Here is a 17,378-nt window from a genome sequence, read left to right as displayed (position 1 = left end):
GGAGGAACTCAGTGGGGCAGGCAGCATCTATGGAGTGAAGTGGGCATTCGCCATTTTGGGTCGCGACCGTTTACCTGGACTGGCTGGATGAAGGGTCTCGACCCGAAACGTTGACTGTCCATTTCTATCTCTTTCCAGACCTTCAAGGCAAATACATGGTCCACAAGAAAGGGGACAACTATTTCAACTGCATCGCAGCCAGCTTGAGGGCAGCATGCAGTAGGATTGAGATTTTGGCTGTGTACAAGGGAATGGTGAAGAGGGCTTTTCTCACCATCAGCCAAGTGATATTTTTGTACTAGTTTGAGACCTCTTGTGATGAGATTTTCTGCCAAATGACTTTGATAGTCTAGTTGGGAAACCATCCCACTGGATCCTTCTCCCACGGGCTTACAATATACTCCCTGCAGGACCACTGTCTGATTGGCTTGTGATCAAAGATGTTTCCACAGAAACTTTTCTACAAGTGATGTGACAAGGTCCAACTGAATTTAACAGTCTGTGGCAATGAGACCAAGCCCTTTAATGCTTCTTTAACATTGAAATGCTAAGTATGAAAGTTTGATGACCAAGATGTATACTTATCTATACTCTCTATCTTGAGGTCACTTTTTATTGAAAGCAATTTATAGGATTAGTTTTTTTTTACAAGCATGGAACAAAATTAGAATATATTTTAATTCCCAACAAGTTTAGGACAAGACGGATGGAAAGGGCACAAGACACACTCCTGAGACTAAATTTGAGACTTGGGTATTTTAACTTCTGGATCTTGCCTGTCTGGCATCAATTAGCTGCCCATTCAAAATAGGAGGGAGGCAGTTTGGTGGGACCATCCTCTTGCTGAAGGGTGGAACTGAAGGTATGAATGGCCATCTGTTATGAGCAGATAAAGCAGGAAGAGGGAATTTAGGGATATTTTCTTTCAAGGTTTAGTGCAAGGCAGGGCAGACCTCAGCTTTCCTTGTTATCTGCTCCTCCTTGTCTAACTAAGGAAAGATTTCCCCTTACTTTGGAAGGCTATTTTATCCTCCTGACAGGTGCCCACCTGCGTTTATGAAACATTCCCATTCACACCTCTTAAATACATGAGAGACTTCTTGGATGTACTGTGATTTGCATAGATTTTGGAGGTCCCTATCTGCTTTGGGCAGCAATCTCAGTTACCCAGCTGCATCTAGAATGGTGGCCAGTTGGATTTATGCAGGAAAGAGGGGGTTGTCAGCCCCCTTCTGCACCTTCCAAATAAAAATTAATTACACAGTCACTGACAAGTCCAAAGAACACAACTCACGTGAATAGGAAAGTAGTCTCGGAAGTAATTCCAGATAGTCCAACTTCTGACCCATTCTGATCTTCTGCCACCCTGATTTGGTGTTTCCCAGTCAAGATACAACCAAGCAACGTAAACTGCAGCTATGTACCAGTAACCAGCAAAGATAAGAAAGACAAAGATTGCAAGGCAGCACTGAGCTGTGAAGAGAAGAAATTATAACCAAATGTGATTAATTCCTATGTGTCTCAGACATAGCATGACCAACAAAATTCAAACTTGACTTTTAGATTTGATAGTCAGAATTCCAAAATGAAAAATACAGTACAGGTCTGATCAATAATATAGATAATTATTATAAATAAATAAGTTGCCTGGACTGGACAGCTTGAGTTATAAGGAATGACTGGATAGGCTGGGACTGTTTTCACTTGTGTATAGGAGGCTGAGGGGTGACCTTATAAAGGTATATAAAATCATGAGGGGGATAGGTAAGGTGAATGGTCACAGTCTTTTTCTCAGGATAGGGGAGTCTAAAACTAGAGGGCATAGATTTAAGATGAGAGGGGGAAGATCTAAAGGAGACCTTAGGGGCAAGTTTTGCACAGAGAGTGATAGGTGTACAGAATGAGCTGCCAGAGGAGGTGGTAGAGGCATGTCCAATTACAATGTTTAAAAGACATTCAGACAGGTACATGGATAGGAAAGATTTTGAGGGATATAGGCCAAATGCAAGCAAATGGGATTAGCACAGGTAGGCACCTTGATTGGCACAGATGAGTTGGGCTGAAGGGTCTCTTTCCATGCTGTATAACTCTATGACACTAAATATTCTTCATATGCAGTCCACATGTTTTTTTAAGGACCATTTTTGTAAAATACTGACGGCACTCTGTTTATTTTAGTTGAATCTAACAATTCTTTCAAATCACAGTTAAGCTTCAAATAAAAGCCTCAAACTTCCAAGGTGGAGATGGCCATTTCTTGTGGCTCCTCATGAAATACCACTATACATTAGGAGGGTAGATGTGTTACAGTACCATGAATTGCTACACATGTCATAGTTAAGATGAACCAGTGATCCTTTAACACCATATAATTTGGTCATTACATGGACCGAGCCTCAGATTACTTGTTCAATTGGGATGATTCAAGGGAAGTTATCCTCTAAGAGCATAAGAACAATATTATGGAATACATAGGGCAATATTGCATTGTGTGATGTGTAGCAAATTATTTCTTGTTTATTTTAACATTCTGGTAGGGTATTTCTTTTGCCTAATGAATCCGATGTGCCAGAGTAGATATCCAGAGAAATCTCTGCTGCTTCATTTTACCACAATTATTAGTGACAGGTAAAGTATTATTGAAAATCATGACAAAGAAAGGAGGCCAACTGAAACATGAATTTTTATGTACTGCCACTGGCATTGCAGACTAGGAATTATGGCCAAGCATAGTCTCCACCAAATTTAAAATACAGTAAATAATCTCTCAAGGGTCTACATGCAAGTCAGTTCCCATTTAAAAGCCATCCTTTCTGTATGCTCAGTATACTACTTCTACTTTATATTGTAATGCAGTTAAATAGTAAAGGGTAAGGAAAACTTAGTGTTCTTCTCTTTCTGGTTGATTGAAAATAGATGGGCAATACCTTACATCCCTGTCACTGGCTGACAGTAACAGTATTAAAATAAAGACCGAAATCCCATGCAGGAAGCAAAATATAAATTCAGGAAAGCATTTCAAGGTATTAATAAAAGACTGGCAGATGACACAGTGAGTAAAATAATGGATATTACAAACAAATTTAAAATATTAAGAAACAATCGTAGAAAGGATATGTGTGGTTAAAGTTGAGAAAGGGAATCTTATGGCAGCTGAAGGAATGACAGTTTTATAAAATCAGCATTTGCACCTTTTATCAAAAATATTGCTTGTAGGAAAGGAATTGTACAAGAACTAATTAAGTTACTGTCCACTCACATGTAGTCTTTCTATCATTTAACCAAGCCTTTTTCTAACAATGTCTGGAAATGCAGTCCCTGCTTCCAACTCTGAATCAACTATAAGTTATCAAGAACAGCAGTAGTTCTAGCACAGACTCTCCCAGCACTCCAGCCACTTGCACTACCCCTGCCCCCCACTTCAAGGAAACTATATAAAATACATTCAGTAACCACCGTTAATATTATCTTTCAATCTTCGTTCACACTTTTTAATCAGAGTCATACAGCACGAAAAAAGGCTCTTCAGCCAAATGAGTCCATGCTGACCATCAAGCATCCATTTACACAAATCCTGCACTGATCTCATTTCATTTCCCCACTATCCCATCAGCTCCCTCCACATTCTACTGCTCACCTATACACCAGGGCAGTTCACTGTGGCCAATTAACCTTCAAACCCCCATGTCTTTGGGAGGAAACAGAAGCACTGGGAGAAACCCACAGAGACTGTGCTGGAGATCAGGACTGAAAGGAGGTCACTGGAGCTGTGAGGCAGCAGGTCACTAGCAGTGCCACTTTCCCACTCTGTCTGGCCTTGTTTTGCTTCCATCCTATAATGTCCGCATCTCACCTTGATTTTCCTTTGCATTATTTGCCTTTAATTTGTCATATTTGCATTTAAATTTCATTCTAACTGCTTCATATCCAAATTCGCTCATTTTTACCACAGAAGAAGAATAACTATTACTTCACAGATTTCCTGTGAATCCTTAAGACACTATACAAGTTAAAGGACTCATTAATGGATGGGTAGATACTTGTCAGTTGAATTCTAACAAGGGGGCCTGTGATTTTCTTCATCTTCGCTATGAAAGTAAGATGAGATCATTTAAACTGTAAATGGATTAGACATGTAGGTTTAAAATTACAAACCTTTAAGAAGAGGGTGATAGATGAATATAACTGTTTAAAAAACTCCTTTAGAATGCCAGGTTTTATAAACATCTTAAAAAAGAAAATGGATAATGCTGAATTCAAATAAAACATTGGCTAGCCTTAATTAAATATTGTGCCCAGGAGCTTACGTCAAAGTTGAAGTCGAATTTATTGTCATATGCACAAGTGCATGTATGCACAGGTGCAGTGAAAGACTTACTTGCAGCAGCATCACAGGCACATAACATCAGATAAGCAGCATCTACTAATCTGTTTATAAAACTGAGCCATATCTGACACATCCTTTCTTCCCATTGTTCAATGATCCAAACTTCTAATTCCCCAATCTTACCCTCAACTGCATGGCTTATTCTGACTGTTCTCTCCACACTTTTTCAAGCTTGTGATGTTCATGCAGTCCATGTCTTCCTTCATTTAGCCTCATTCTACTCAAAAGCTGACCATCTATCTTTGTTTCCTGTTGCCCACGTTAGCTGAAATTGTAAATGGCTCCCCCGTTCTGATACACATTAAACCCAATGGACTTTAATATAGTCTACCACATCATCCATCTCCAAGACCTCTCCTTTGTTGTCCAGTGGCACTATCCTTATGTGTTTCCACTCTTACTTATCCAACTGTAGACAGACCATTTCCATCAGCAGATTCTCTTCCACCCTCCATAATTACCTATGATATCATGAATAACTATCCTTGGTTCAACCAATTCCTGATCCACATGCTTACCCCTAGTGAGAGAAATGAAGAAATAGCATCTGGTTGCATGTGTACAATGATAACATTGTACAGTGATGTCTCGATGTCACCTCTTGCTATTCCCGCACTGCTCATTTTCTTGGACCATTTTCCCCATAATATAGACTGGGTGAGCAGTAATTCCCTCCAGCCAACCACTAGAAAAACTAAAGGCATTATCTTTGACTTCTGAATCCAATTCAAGAATTCAAACAGTTCCAAAGATTCCTCATAATCCTACAAATGCCAGCCATGGCATAGCTGGTTTCACTCTTGTCTTTAAGTAATAAGGTTGTGAGTCATAAGGCTGTGGTTTCAAGTTCCGTTCCAAAGTGTTAGGTACAAGCCTGAGCTGACACTCCAGTACTGCATTTCAGGAGAAAGTTGCATGGTTGGAGATGCTATCTTTCAGATCAGTCATTAAACTAAGGCTGTCTGCTTTTTCAAGTGAACATAAAAATCTTGTGGCACACTTCAAAATAAAGTGAGGTATTTCCCTGGCCTCCTGGACCATATTTATTCCTCAGTAACATTGCTAAAAAGGATCTCATCATTGTCACTTTGCTGTTTGTGAAAGTTTACTGTGTATGAATTACATTACAATGGCAACTGCACATCATAAAGTACTTTAATGACTGTAAAGTGGTTTGGGACATCAGTAAAGGTGTTATGCAAAAGTAAGTTTTATTTAAAAACTTAAGCTCATCCAAAAATTCACCACCAATATTTCGATTCATGCTGTCAACCCACACCACCCCTCAAATCTAATATTTTGATCCATGTGTTCAAATTTATTCTTGTATCTTCCTCTAGTCATTTAATCCTCAAAAACACTCCTACTTTGCATTTCTCATTCCATTTACCTCACTAGGTTAGGCCTACACTGTAGAATTCCTTTCATTAACCTCTGCCTTTTAGTCCTTTCTTCCTTACAAGATCTTCCTTGAATCCTGCAATTTTGCTTTAGTCATTCCGTCAAATATATTCTCTTGAATGGCGTCAACTGTACAGCTGGGACATTTTTCTATTAAAACTTCTTCTTTGTTAAGATAGTGACCATTTCATGAAAATACTTGACTATTCTTTGTGCAAGTAAGAATATTATAATCTGTCTGACTCTGAACAAACCAATGTTCACCTGTTGTCCACGTGCTCCCCTTCATCACTTTGGAGTTTGAATATTTTCTGTCGCCAAGATCCGTACTTAAAATCTTACTCATTTATTGAGATTACCAGAAAATAATATGGAATTAATAAATTTGGAGCACTTGCCACCCACGTTTTTGACAACATTTTTCTTAAAGTCAGTACTCATTAAATACACTGAAGTACTTTGCAGATTAATAGCGTCACATAAAGATGTCACGTGCTCAGTTCATTTGCTGTTCTGGGGGTCTCGCACAATTGACCACACCGTAACTGCATTATAAAGCTCTCTGAACGTGAGGCGCTTGGGGAAATTGCCCAGAAGATAATGAGTTAGTGTACATATCCAGCTTTCTTGTTCTTCGTAAAAAAAAGATACAGTATTTTCATAGATCATCCCAACATTATAATGAGCAGAAATTACCCAAGAACAAAAAGGTGAAGATCCACTGGAGCACAGCAAACGTTTGAATCCTTCTCTTAAAAGGAATCTTAATGGGCGCGAACTCAATCTTCATGTTCACCGCAACTCCTTGTAATTACCGAGGCACTTTCACTGATCTGAAAGACAGTGAACGCCATACAGTACATGTTTGTCTACTCAGCGCGTAAATTGAATACGGCATGTTCAAACAAATCCGACCTCCTATCATCGCCACGAGTTTCCACACTTGTCGATTCTTTCGTTTGTATTTAATTCTCCTTATTTTTTCGACCGAAACTTGTTAGTGAAAAAAAGTTATATTTTTTCTAAGGTGCAGCATGCTTTCAAACTGAATCTTACCTCGATGGTGTCTTCCAGATTTTATAAAGGGAACAACTTTTATTGGAGGATATTGTGAAATCCGTTACTGTTCCGAATGTTATAAGATGTGCTAAACGGACGAAGTTATATTGCAGGAGTTTTCTAAATCTTCCTTGTTCAGGACAACTGGTTTGGCTTTACTTCGGAAACGTGGCGTGCTTTAACTTTGAGAGGAGGGAGATTCTCGAAGGAACAACAGGGGGAGCCAAACACTTCATTTCTAAAATAGATTTAAAAAAAAATCTGTCAAAATGTTGGAAATCTGAAACCAAATACAAACGTAAGTCTGGGTCAGAGCAGACAAGTTAATGTCTGTGCAGAAAACGGATAAGTTATGGTGCTGGCTGTTCCCATGAAGGAAAGGTTACAGTCGAGACATTACCTTGTTCCTTCTCCCTACAGATGTTGATACCTGCTTTACAATATTTCCAACCCCCGACCCAGCACGTACACCGAAAGCTGGACAATACAGCTGTGGTCTACACACACATTCAAATTAATGTGTTTGTGTTCGGGGGAGAGGGATGGGGAATGATGGGTTGTGGGGTTGAGATGTACCGCACCTGTTGATGAACAGACCCCCTTTAATCCTGCTAAAAAGTTTCTTTTTCCCCCACAATCGCTTGTTCTTTTTTCATCCTTTATATTGGTGTAGACTATCAACGTTATCAAAGTGTTGTGATTGGAAAGGAGACATGTTGGAGCCTACTTAGAACATTCCAATGATAACCTTGCGGAGACATGATCGAGGCTAAACAGCCAACTCTTTGCAACAATAATAATGTTCTTTTTAAAATAAATAAGTTTTCTTTCCATGATAATTCACTGGAAAAAAAAGATGGTTACGAGTCAAACGGGGAAGAGTCAGCCTGTGGTTTCAACACAGTTTTGTGTTGATGCATCTTAAGATGTTGCCATTTTATATTAATTATTTTTCATTTTTTTCTTTTATAATTAGATTTCATGAGTATTCAATTTAATTCATTCCAAAATTCAGCCTTTCCCAATAACATTGAATGTAGTCAGTATATTTCCTGCTTTTGCAGAGTATATCTAGAACTGACTATGAAATATGCATTTATAAGGCACCTCTTTTATGGGCAAATGCTTCCCGTTGCATCATGGGAGCAAAATAGATAAAAATGAGAACAGAGCAAAAGAGACACTGGTACAGATAACCAAATGCTTGGTCATAAAACATGGAGAAAATTATCATCAAGATGCTTCTTAAAAATAACCAAGAGATGCTTAGGGAGGGATCCACAGACTTGGGCAGCTGAAGACGTGGTGTCAGTGATGAAACACAGACACTCAAGGCCAAAACTGGAGGAGATCTTAGAGGTTCATAGGGCTGCAAGAGGTCACAGAAAAAAGGTGAGATGAAGATAGGGAAATTTGAACACAATGTAAGACTTCTTTTAACTTTTAAATTTTAAATCTCCTTTAACTTAAGCCAGTGTAGGCCAGTGAGGACAGGGTAATGATTTGGTGTAAGTTAAGAAAAAGCAGCATAGTTTCAAATGAACTTATCTTCATAGAGGGTGAAAATTGGAGGTTCATCAGAATATTAATGGAATGTTTGATTCTAGGGTTTGCACAAGTATAAATTGATCTGTATGAACGATATACAAGACAAATTTTTCACTGTATCTCAGTACAAGTGACATTAATAAACCAATACCAATAGTATGAATGAGACCAGGTGAGACAAGAGCATAAACTTTAGAAATCTGGAAATAAATAGTCTCAGTGATGGAAGGGTCAGAAGCTTACTTCAGAGTTGATTGGTTGCTGAGATTGTGAACAGTTTGTTTCATCCTGAGATACCGCTAGCAAGAAGGTTGGATTTGGCAGCTAAGGAGCAGCGTTTCTGAGTGAGGACATTAATAATGGCTTCATTATGTAAGTGGACAAATTTCTTATTACGTGTTAAGAACAAGCAACTTGGACAAGTTGAAAGAGTTGATAATAAGATAAATGAATTTTTTTAAACAACTGCTGATAATGAGTTAATGGGGTCCATGAGGGTACTTTGCAGAGAACTTGAGGTGTAATTTAATGTTAGAATAAAGTTCTATATTTTGCACTTCTAGACTTACTTTTTAAAAAAAAAACACACTTTCACTCAGGAAATGTGCTGACCATAAACGGAAAGAAACAGGATTCAGTAACTACAATGTATTTAAAAATCAACCAGTTGGGTATGTAAGAGTGAACTATTCTACTTGGTCTTAAATGTTATAAAATATTGTTTCCCTGAATGAACTCTTCCTACAAAGAAAACCTTTAAGATTATCTACTTCTACTGCCTCTCCTAACTATTTCACACATTCATCATTTTCTGCGAGAAACAGCTAAATCTATTTTCCTTTCCATCCAGGAAAATCTTCAAATGATCATGCTGATGTCAATGTTATCCAAAGATTTGAAAATGTTTAGGTGCAAATAAAAATAGTGTTGTCCCACTAATAGAGATAAAGAATTAGAAGTGGCAACATGTTTACCACTGACCATTCTATTATACTGTAGCAAATAATTAAGATGTGAACACATAAAATGTGACAACATGCCATTTGCCTAATATTATTGTAACTATCATGACTATGCAGGCATGATGGGATCTGTTATGTAAGGTCATGCTAATGATTGCATGTATTCATAATTGACAAATTGACAAATTGAGGCTATTTATCTAAATATATATTTTGCTTCCATAATCTGATTATGTGTGGATGACCAAAATTAAACAGAAAGAACTTACATTTGTACACTGTACTGACTTTTACAACCCTAGAATATCTTGAATAGTTAGCAGCTAATAATTTGCATTTTAAATATTGTCACTATTGTAATTTAGGAAATATGATATCGCGACATATGATCCTTTGACTTAGCATATAGCAATAAGCAATTATAATTATAGATTGGATGTGGATCAGCTCCTGATATTTCAATATATTATTCCATGTTGGCTGGAATAGGGTTTTTAATGAAGTTTATGCTTATCATAAGGGTTATTAATTTAAGTAAATGAAACACTTTTGAATTAGTACTATCTGTATCAGTATTATGTACTCCAAACATAAAAACAACAGAAACAGGAGTATGCATAGTCCCTGTGCCTCCTTAAGCCTTACATTCAAAAAGGTCATGACTGATCTGAACTTTAGCATCAATTCTACTTTTCTCCCAGATCCAAATAACCCATAATCCTTATCTTGTCCAAAAATCTACCTTGGCCTTGATTGAATATATTTAATGACAGAAGGTGTCACAGACAGTTCAATCAGAGAGGTGCTTACTATCCATAAACTGCTCACAGACCTACCCTTGGCTCTAGCCCTCATTACATCCTTCATCTAAATGTTGACTAAGGAGCTGAATTCCAGAGGTGAGTGGAGCTTATCCACCCTTGACGTCAAGGCAGCATTTGACAAAGTGTGTCATAAAATTGAAGTCAATGGGCATCAAAAAAAAATCCAGTAGCTGTAATCATACAAAGAAAGGTGATTATGGTTATTGGAGGTCCATTATCCTAACCCTAGAACATCATTGCTAGAGTTCTTAAGGGTAACCTAACCATCTTCATTTGCTTCATCAATAACCTTCCTCATAAGGGATGTTTTTTGATGATTGTGCAATGACCAATTCCATTAGCAATATCGCAGCAAGTACAACAAGACCTATATAACATTATCATTTGGACTAACAAGTGGCAAATTACATACATATCATAGAAGTACCAGGCAATGACCATCTCCAAAAAGAAAGTCTAACCATTTTCTTTTACTATTCAGTCCCATTACAATTGTTAAATCCACCACTATCAAGATACTCTGAACCATCATTGAACAGAAACTTAACTGGACCAGCTGCATAAATAATATGGCCACAAGAGAGAGTCAGAGACTGCATATTTTGCAGCAAACGACTCAACTCCTGACACTCCAATGCCTTTCAACCATCTACTAGCCACATCAGGAACGTGTTGGAATACTCTTCAGTTGCCTGGATGAGTGTTAATTCTAACAATACACAAGAATCTGAACACAATGCAACCTGCTTAATTGGCACCCATCAACCAACTTAAGTATGCACTCCCACTACCACCAGTGAATTGTACCATGTCTACAGTGTGTACTATCTACAGAGTGCACTGTAATTCCTCACTGAGTCTACCCCTACAGCTATGACCAGACCAGTGATTTCTACAACCATGGACAAGAGCAGCAGGCACAATCCTGACTTGAAAGCACTTGGCAGTTCTTTCAGTGTTGTTGGATCCAATTCTCCAGGCATGGGGGATAAATGCTAGCCTTTTCAGCAATACCCAACATCCCGAAAAGTGAATAAAAACAAATATATGGCATGCATACCTTTCTGGGTAGAGAATTCCATTGTGAACCAACCTTCTGAAAAGAAAATTCATTCTTGTTGTTTGAATTGGCTTGCCCCTTATCCTGAGATTTTGCACCCCAGTTCTACAGCTCTCCACTAAGGCAAATTCCAAGCATAGAAGTATGTCAAAGGTAAGCAATCTCAATGTCTATCATGTCAAGCTTCCTCAGAGTCTAATAGAGTCCAGGTCATCACATTCTTCTAAACTTCAGTGAAGGTAAACCCACTCACGCAATCTTTCTTATAGAATAATTCCTTCATTCTAAGAATCAAGTGAAGCTTTGGTGCATCATCACTAAGTGTTTCCTTACTTTAAAAAAGGAGACCAAACCATATGCAAACTCAAGGTGTGGTTACACCAAAACCCTGAGGAGTTATGGCATATTCTTACTTTTATGCTCCATACCCCATGTAATTAAGGAAAACATTCCATTTGCCTTGCTAATTTACTCTTGAATCTGCTTGTTATTTTTCTGGCTTGCTTTTCAAATGTATTGCAGTTTATGAAGTTCATGCTCTGTTTTTTTTCCCAGAAGTTATACTTTATTCATAAAATATGCAGTTATAGAATAGGGAACATTGATTGTCTTCTTTCACTGTACCAAATGTATCATTACACTGACATTTAACATTGACATATCAATGTCATCAATTTTTCTGTCCCAGACATTTTGTCAGCAATAAGTCTGAAGTTTATTACACAGGGCCCAGCCACTCAGTGTCCAGTGGCGAGTGTACTCCACACTGTGGTCTTTCTCAACAGAGCCTTTGCAGCAGCTGCAGCCAGCTTCAGTACATACTTCAACATATTAGGTTGCTCCTTGGAATATGACAATCTGCAGCAGCCACTCACTGTCAACTCCTTGCACTGTTACACCAACATGTTTCATGAAGACCAAAGAGTGTCTTTCACTGAGTTGATGATCTTCTGGTAGCAGCTGATGTTTGTCTCAGTTTGCATTGTGGGGAGCAGCCTGCAGAGCACAGAATCCTGTCTTATGCAAATACTTAAATGAATCTTGAGACAGACCACAACATCCGCTTTTGGATCTTCTTGGCAAGCATGCTGTAAGGAGGCAGATAATGGTCTCATCCACACAGCAGTCACCTCAAGGACAGTGCACAGAGGGACTGAGACTCTGGGCGTGCATGAAGGATCTGACATAGAGGGTCCTTCTCAACACCAGCCATGCAAGGATTTGAAGCTTCTTTGAAAGTTCTGATGATGGTGCGTCCTGCAAAATGACTTTGAGACTTTGCTTAGGCAACCATCTTACAGAACCCACCATCTCCTTCTTCCATAGGGCCAGAAGACTTCCTGTGCAGACCACAGTCTGATTGACTTATGTTCAAAGGTGTTTTTCTGCAGAAACTTTTTATGAGAGACAGAGGATATGGCACAATGCAACAGAATGGAAGGTTATGTGGCAACAGGACCAGGCCCCTCCTTTGCAACACTGGAAACAGGTGGAACTTCAGTGCATAGTAACACATGGTGTTTGAGTACCAGGATCTATGCATGGCTTTACGTAGCCATACATAAAGATGACTATCAGGATGAGGGTTAAATTGGGTATACTTTACCCTCCCTTTCTATGGAACGTGTACTTAGTTTCCCTGTGGACAGAATCATGCAGATGAAATGGAACATATCCTGGTTGAGAGCCACAGCACAGGAGTGGTGTATGGACCACACCTGTGCCACCTACCACAACACAGAGAGCACAATATAACTAGGTTCTTTCCTGCAACTGAGAGGGAGCACTGCTCCCATGTCGCCAGCTTGTTTCCCTTGACTATTCATTGCAGCAATTCTTGGTGCATGCTCTCGCTCCTCCAACGCAAATTCTCAGCAACTTCATTTAGGGACATTTAAGATACTCTTAGATAGCCACATGAATGATTGAGAAATGGAGGGCTATGTGGGAGGGAAGGGTTAGATAGATATTAGAGCAGGATAAAATGTCAGCACAACATCGTGGGCCAAAGGGCCTGTACTGTGCTGTAATGTTCTATGTTCAGATAATTGGACCTGACGGTGCAGGGAACAAAGGATCAGTCAGACCAGTTATCAAAGAATATGTCCTGGTTTTTGCTGCTATTAGCTCTGGCCCCAAACTTATCACAGATGCCCATGCATCTGTGGATTGACAATGTATCTGAGCAAAAGAAACCACCTCTGCCATGTACCTGAGTGTGTCTGCTGCCTGGGATCATCACTCCTCTAATGTCTGTGTTCTTCCTGATGGATTCAGCAAAAGGCCCAATAGAAAACACAAAAAAGGTAAAGGAGAGAGGACAGCCTTGACTGATTCCAGATTGTCAGATAAAAGTCTGGAATGGCTGATCATCCGAAAGTCTGTTATTTGGTGTTTAGTCTGAAAGGTTGGTCAGAGGATGAAATGCTGTTTCTTGAGCTGACATTGAACTTCTTTGGATCAAATAGGAGGCCAGAGCTGAAGAGTTCAGAGTGAGGGCAGAACATAGAATTAACAAGACAGACAATCAGAATCAGAGGGTCACTCATGGGTAGAATCTACAATCAGTCATCCAATCTGCTTTTGGCTTTGCCAATGTAAATAACACATCACAGGCATTGAATATGGTGTGGCAACTCACCTTACCGGTATTGAACCGGCTCCCGAGATCGCGAGCGTCGTCGGAGGCCCTGACCCAAGATGGCGCGGGGCCCTCCTTCTTCTCCATCGTTGGGCTAGGAAAGCCCGCGCATGGGAAGGTCAGGTGACCCGTGGGTGACATCAGCGCAGGAACTGTAGCGCGGGAAGATTTCCGGTATTAAAGGCGCACCGCGCCCCTGTCATTCATTCGACTTCTGACTCCAAACAACCGTCTCCGTGCCTTTATTCTATAGTAGTGTAGCTAGCTGCTACATTGGTGACCCCGACGGGCCCAAATGTTTTTGGACCCACGATGTCTGCACAACAAGAGGTACAGGCAGTAGCCCTTAAACTGCCCACCTTTTGGACCCTCCAGCCTCATGTCTGGTTCGACCAGGCCAAGGCCCAGTTCCAGATTCGCCAGATCACCAGGGACGACACCAAGTACTACTACGTGGTGAGCGCCCTCGACCAAGACACCGCAGCCCAGGTCGAGGACTTCATCCAGGCACCCCCGGAGAAGGAGAAGTATGATAAGTTCAAGACCCTCATTATTGAGACTTTCGGCCTCTCCCGACGCGAACGGGCCTCCCGCCTCAATGGGTTGGGTGACAGACCCCCCTCTACGCTCATGAACGAGATGTTGGCCCTGGCAGACGGCCACAAACCCTGCCTGATGTTTGAGCAGGCCTTTCTGGAGCAGTTACCTGATGACATCCACCTGCTCCTGGCAGATGCCGATTTCAGCGACCCCCGGAAGGTGGATGCCTGGGCGGATGTCCTTTGGTGGGCGAAGAAGGAGATCGGGGCATCTGTCGAGCGCGTTGCCATGCCACGTACCCAGCGGCCCAGCAGGCCAGACCCGGCAATTGATCACACCCCACCTGCCACCAGGTCTGAGACACCGACCGACCAATGGTGTTTCTACCACTAGCGGTGGGGCGCAGACACCCGCAGGTGCCGGCCACCATGCAGGTTTCCGGGAAATGCCAGGTCCAGCCGCCGCCAATGGCTACGGTGGCTGGCCGCCCAGATAGCCTCTTGCATGTGTGGGACAGGCGTTCCGGCTGTCGTTTCCTGGTGGATACCGGAGCTAAAGTCAGTGTCATGCCTCCCAACAGCCACGAGACTCGCAACTGCACACCAGGACCCGCCCTCAGAACCACCAACGGTAGCACCATCCGGACCTTTGGCACCCATTCGGTGCAACTCCAGTTCAGCACCTGCAAATTTGCTTGGAAATTCACCCTGGCCGCCATGGCGCAACCACTCCTCGGGGCAGATTTCCTTCGTGCCGACAGTCTGCTGGTCGACTTGTGGGGTAAGCGTTTGGTACATGCCAGGACCTTCCAAATGTTCTCATTGGGTGAGGCCAAGCTACCAGCCCCACACCTCGACTCTGTCACCATGTCGACCAACAAGTTCGCCCGTCTGTACTAACGCCCCAGTTCTCCACCACCTTGCCCAAGCATGACGTCCAGCATCACATCCCCACCCAGGGCCCTCCCCTCCACGCCCGCGCCTGACCGCTACCCCCGGACAAGCTCCACCTCGCGAAGGAGGAATTCAAAAAGATGGAGGAGTTGGGGATCATCCGCAGGTCGGACAGCCCGTGGGCCTCTCCGCTACACATGGTCCCCAAGGCAGCCAGAGGCTGGCGACCCTGTGGCGATTACCAACGCCTGAACGACATAACTACCCTGGACTGGTACCCCGTGCCGCATATTCAGGACTTCGCTGCCAACCTGCATGGGCTGTCCATTTTTTCCAAGGTCGACCTCGTCCGCAGCTATCACCAGATCCCGGTGCACCCGGACGACGTTCCAAAGACGGCACTGGTCACACCTTTTGGCCTCTTTGAATTTGCCCGGATGCCCTTTGGCCTCAAGAATGCTACTCAGTCCTTCCAACGACCGATGGATGCAGTCGGGTGCGACCTTGACTTCATCTTCATATACCTCGGTGACATCTTGATCGCCAGCAGCAGCCGCCAGGAACATCTCACGCACCTCCGCCAACTCTTTTCTCGCCTGAGGGATTTCGGCCTGACCATCAACCCAGCCAAATGCCAGTTCGGGCTCAAGACAATTGATTTCCTGGGCCATCAGATCGACAAACACGGCGCCTCGCCCTGCCTGCAAAGGTCGATGCCATCTGCCACTTCGCCAGACCCACCTCCATCAAGGGCCTGCAGGAATTTCTTGGTATGGTAAACTTTTATCCCCGGTTCATACCATCCACGGCCCACATCATGCGCCCGTTGTTTGCTCTCCTGTCAGGTGGAAGCAAGGACATTGTTTGGTCGGAAGAGGCTCACACCGCGTTCGTCAAAACTAAGCAGGCCTTGGCGGACGCGGTCATATTGGTGCATTCTCATATGGACATCCCGACTGCCCTCACGGTCGACGCCTTCAGCACAGTGGTCGGAGGCATCCTAGAGCAGCTCATCGAGGTGCGTTGGCAACTGCTGACGTTCTTCAGCAGACACCTTCGACCACCAGAGCTCAAATATAGCGCCTTTGACTGCGAGCTGTTGGCGTTGTACCTGCCTATCAGACACCTCAGATACTTCTTGGAGGGCAGGCCGTTTAACAGCTTTCATAGACCACAAGCAGTTGACCTTCGCTTTCAACAAGGTCTCAGATCCCTGGTCAGCACAGCAGCAGCGGCACTTGTCCTACATCTCAGAGTACACCACTGATGTCCGCCATCTGTCCAGGAAAGAGAATGTGGTCGTGGATGCACTTTCATGGCCCACCATCCAAGTTTGTCCCGGGGTGGATTTCGGCGCCTTGGCGGAGGCACAGCAAACGGACATGGAGATGCCCAGCTATCACACCGCAGTCTCGGGCCTGCAACTGCAAGACCTACTGGTAGGCCCCGGTGAGCGCACCCTGCTCTGCGATATCTTCACAGGTAAACCCTGCCCCCATCGTTCCAGCTGCCTGGCGTCGACAGGTGTTTGATTCCATCCACGACCTGGCACACCCATCCATCCGGACTACTGTCCGGATGGTGTCCGACAAGTTCATCTGGCGTGGCCTGTGTAAACGGGTTTCCGAATGGGCCCGGTCCTGCACACACCGCCAAACCTCAAAAGTACAGCAGCATGTCAAGGCCCCCCGCAGGACTTTCAACCTACCCGCCGGAGGTTCAACCATATCCATGTTGACCTTGTCGGTCCCCTCCCAGTCTCCCAAGGAGCGCAGTACCTCCTCACGATTGTCGACCACTTTACCCGCTGGCCTGAAGCCATTCCCCTCGCAGACACCTCCACCCAGTCCTGCACGCGGGCCCTTTTGTCAATTTGGGTGGTCCGTTTCGGTGTCCCGGCACATATCACCTCAGACAGGGGAGCTCAATTCACCTCCAGCCTGTGGTCTGCCGTCACTGACTTGTGGGGTTCCCAGATCCACCTCACCACTGCCTATCATCCACAATCCAATGGGCTGGTGGAGAGGTTCCATTGACACCTGGTCGGCACTCATGGCCCGTCT

General features: G+C 42.8%; 1 protein-coding gene across 1 annotated transcript in view; it reads right to left on the bottom strand.

Annotated features, from left to right (window-relative positions):
- The window catches only part of LOC127571937 (2-acylglycerol O-acyltransferase 1-like), a 32,999-nt gene that overhangs the window by 12,286 nt on the left and 3,335 nt on the right, over window positions 1–17,378 (bottom strand). The window contains exons 2-4 of the mRNA XM_052018702.1: window positions 6,845–7,085; window positions 6,485–6,621; window positions 1,295–1,473 (exon numbers count right to left, since the gene is read on the bottom strand). Of these exons, the coding sequence (XP_051874662.1) occupies window positions 1,295–1,473; window positions 6,485–6,578 (273 nt within the window). The 5' untranslated portion in view covers window positions 6,579–6,621; window positions 6,845–7,085. The remainder of the gene's footprint in view (window positions 1–1,294; window positions 1,474–6,484; window positions 6,622–6,844; window positions 7,086–17,378) is intronic.

The sequence above is a fragment of the Pristis pectinata genome, chromosome 6 (genome assembly GCF_009764475.1).
Source record: "Pristis pectinata isolate sPriPec2 chromosome 6, sPriPec2.1.pri, whole genome shotgun sequence".
Lineage (NCBI taxonomy): Eukaryota > Metazoa > Chordata > Chondrichthyes > Rhinopristiformes > Pristidae > Pristis > Pristis pectinata.
Note: the sequence above shows the minus strand (reverse complement) of the source record. Positions and strands in the feature narration are given on the sequence as shown.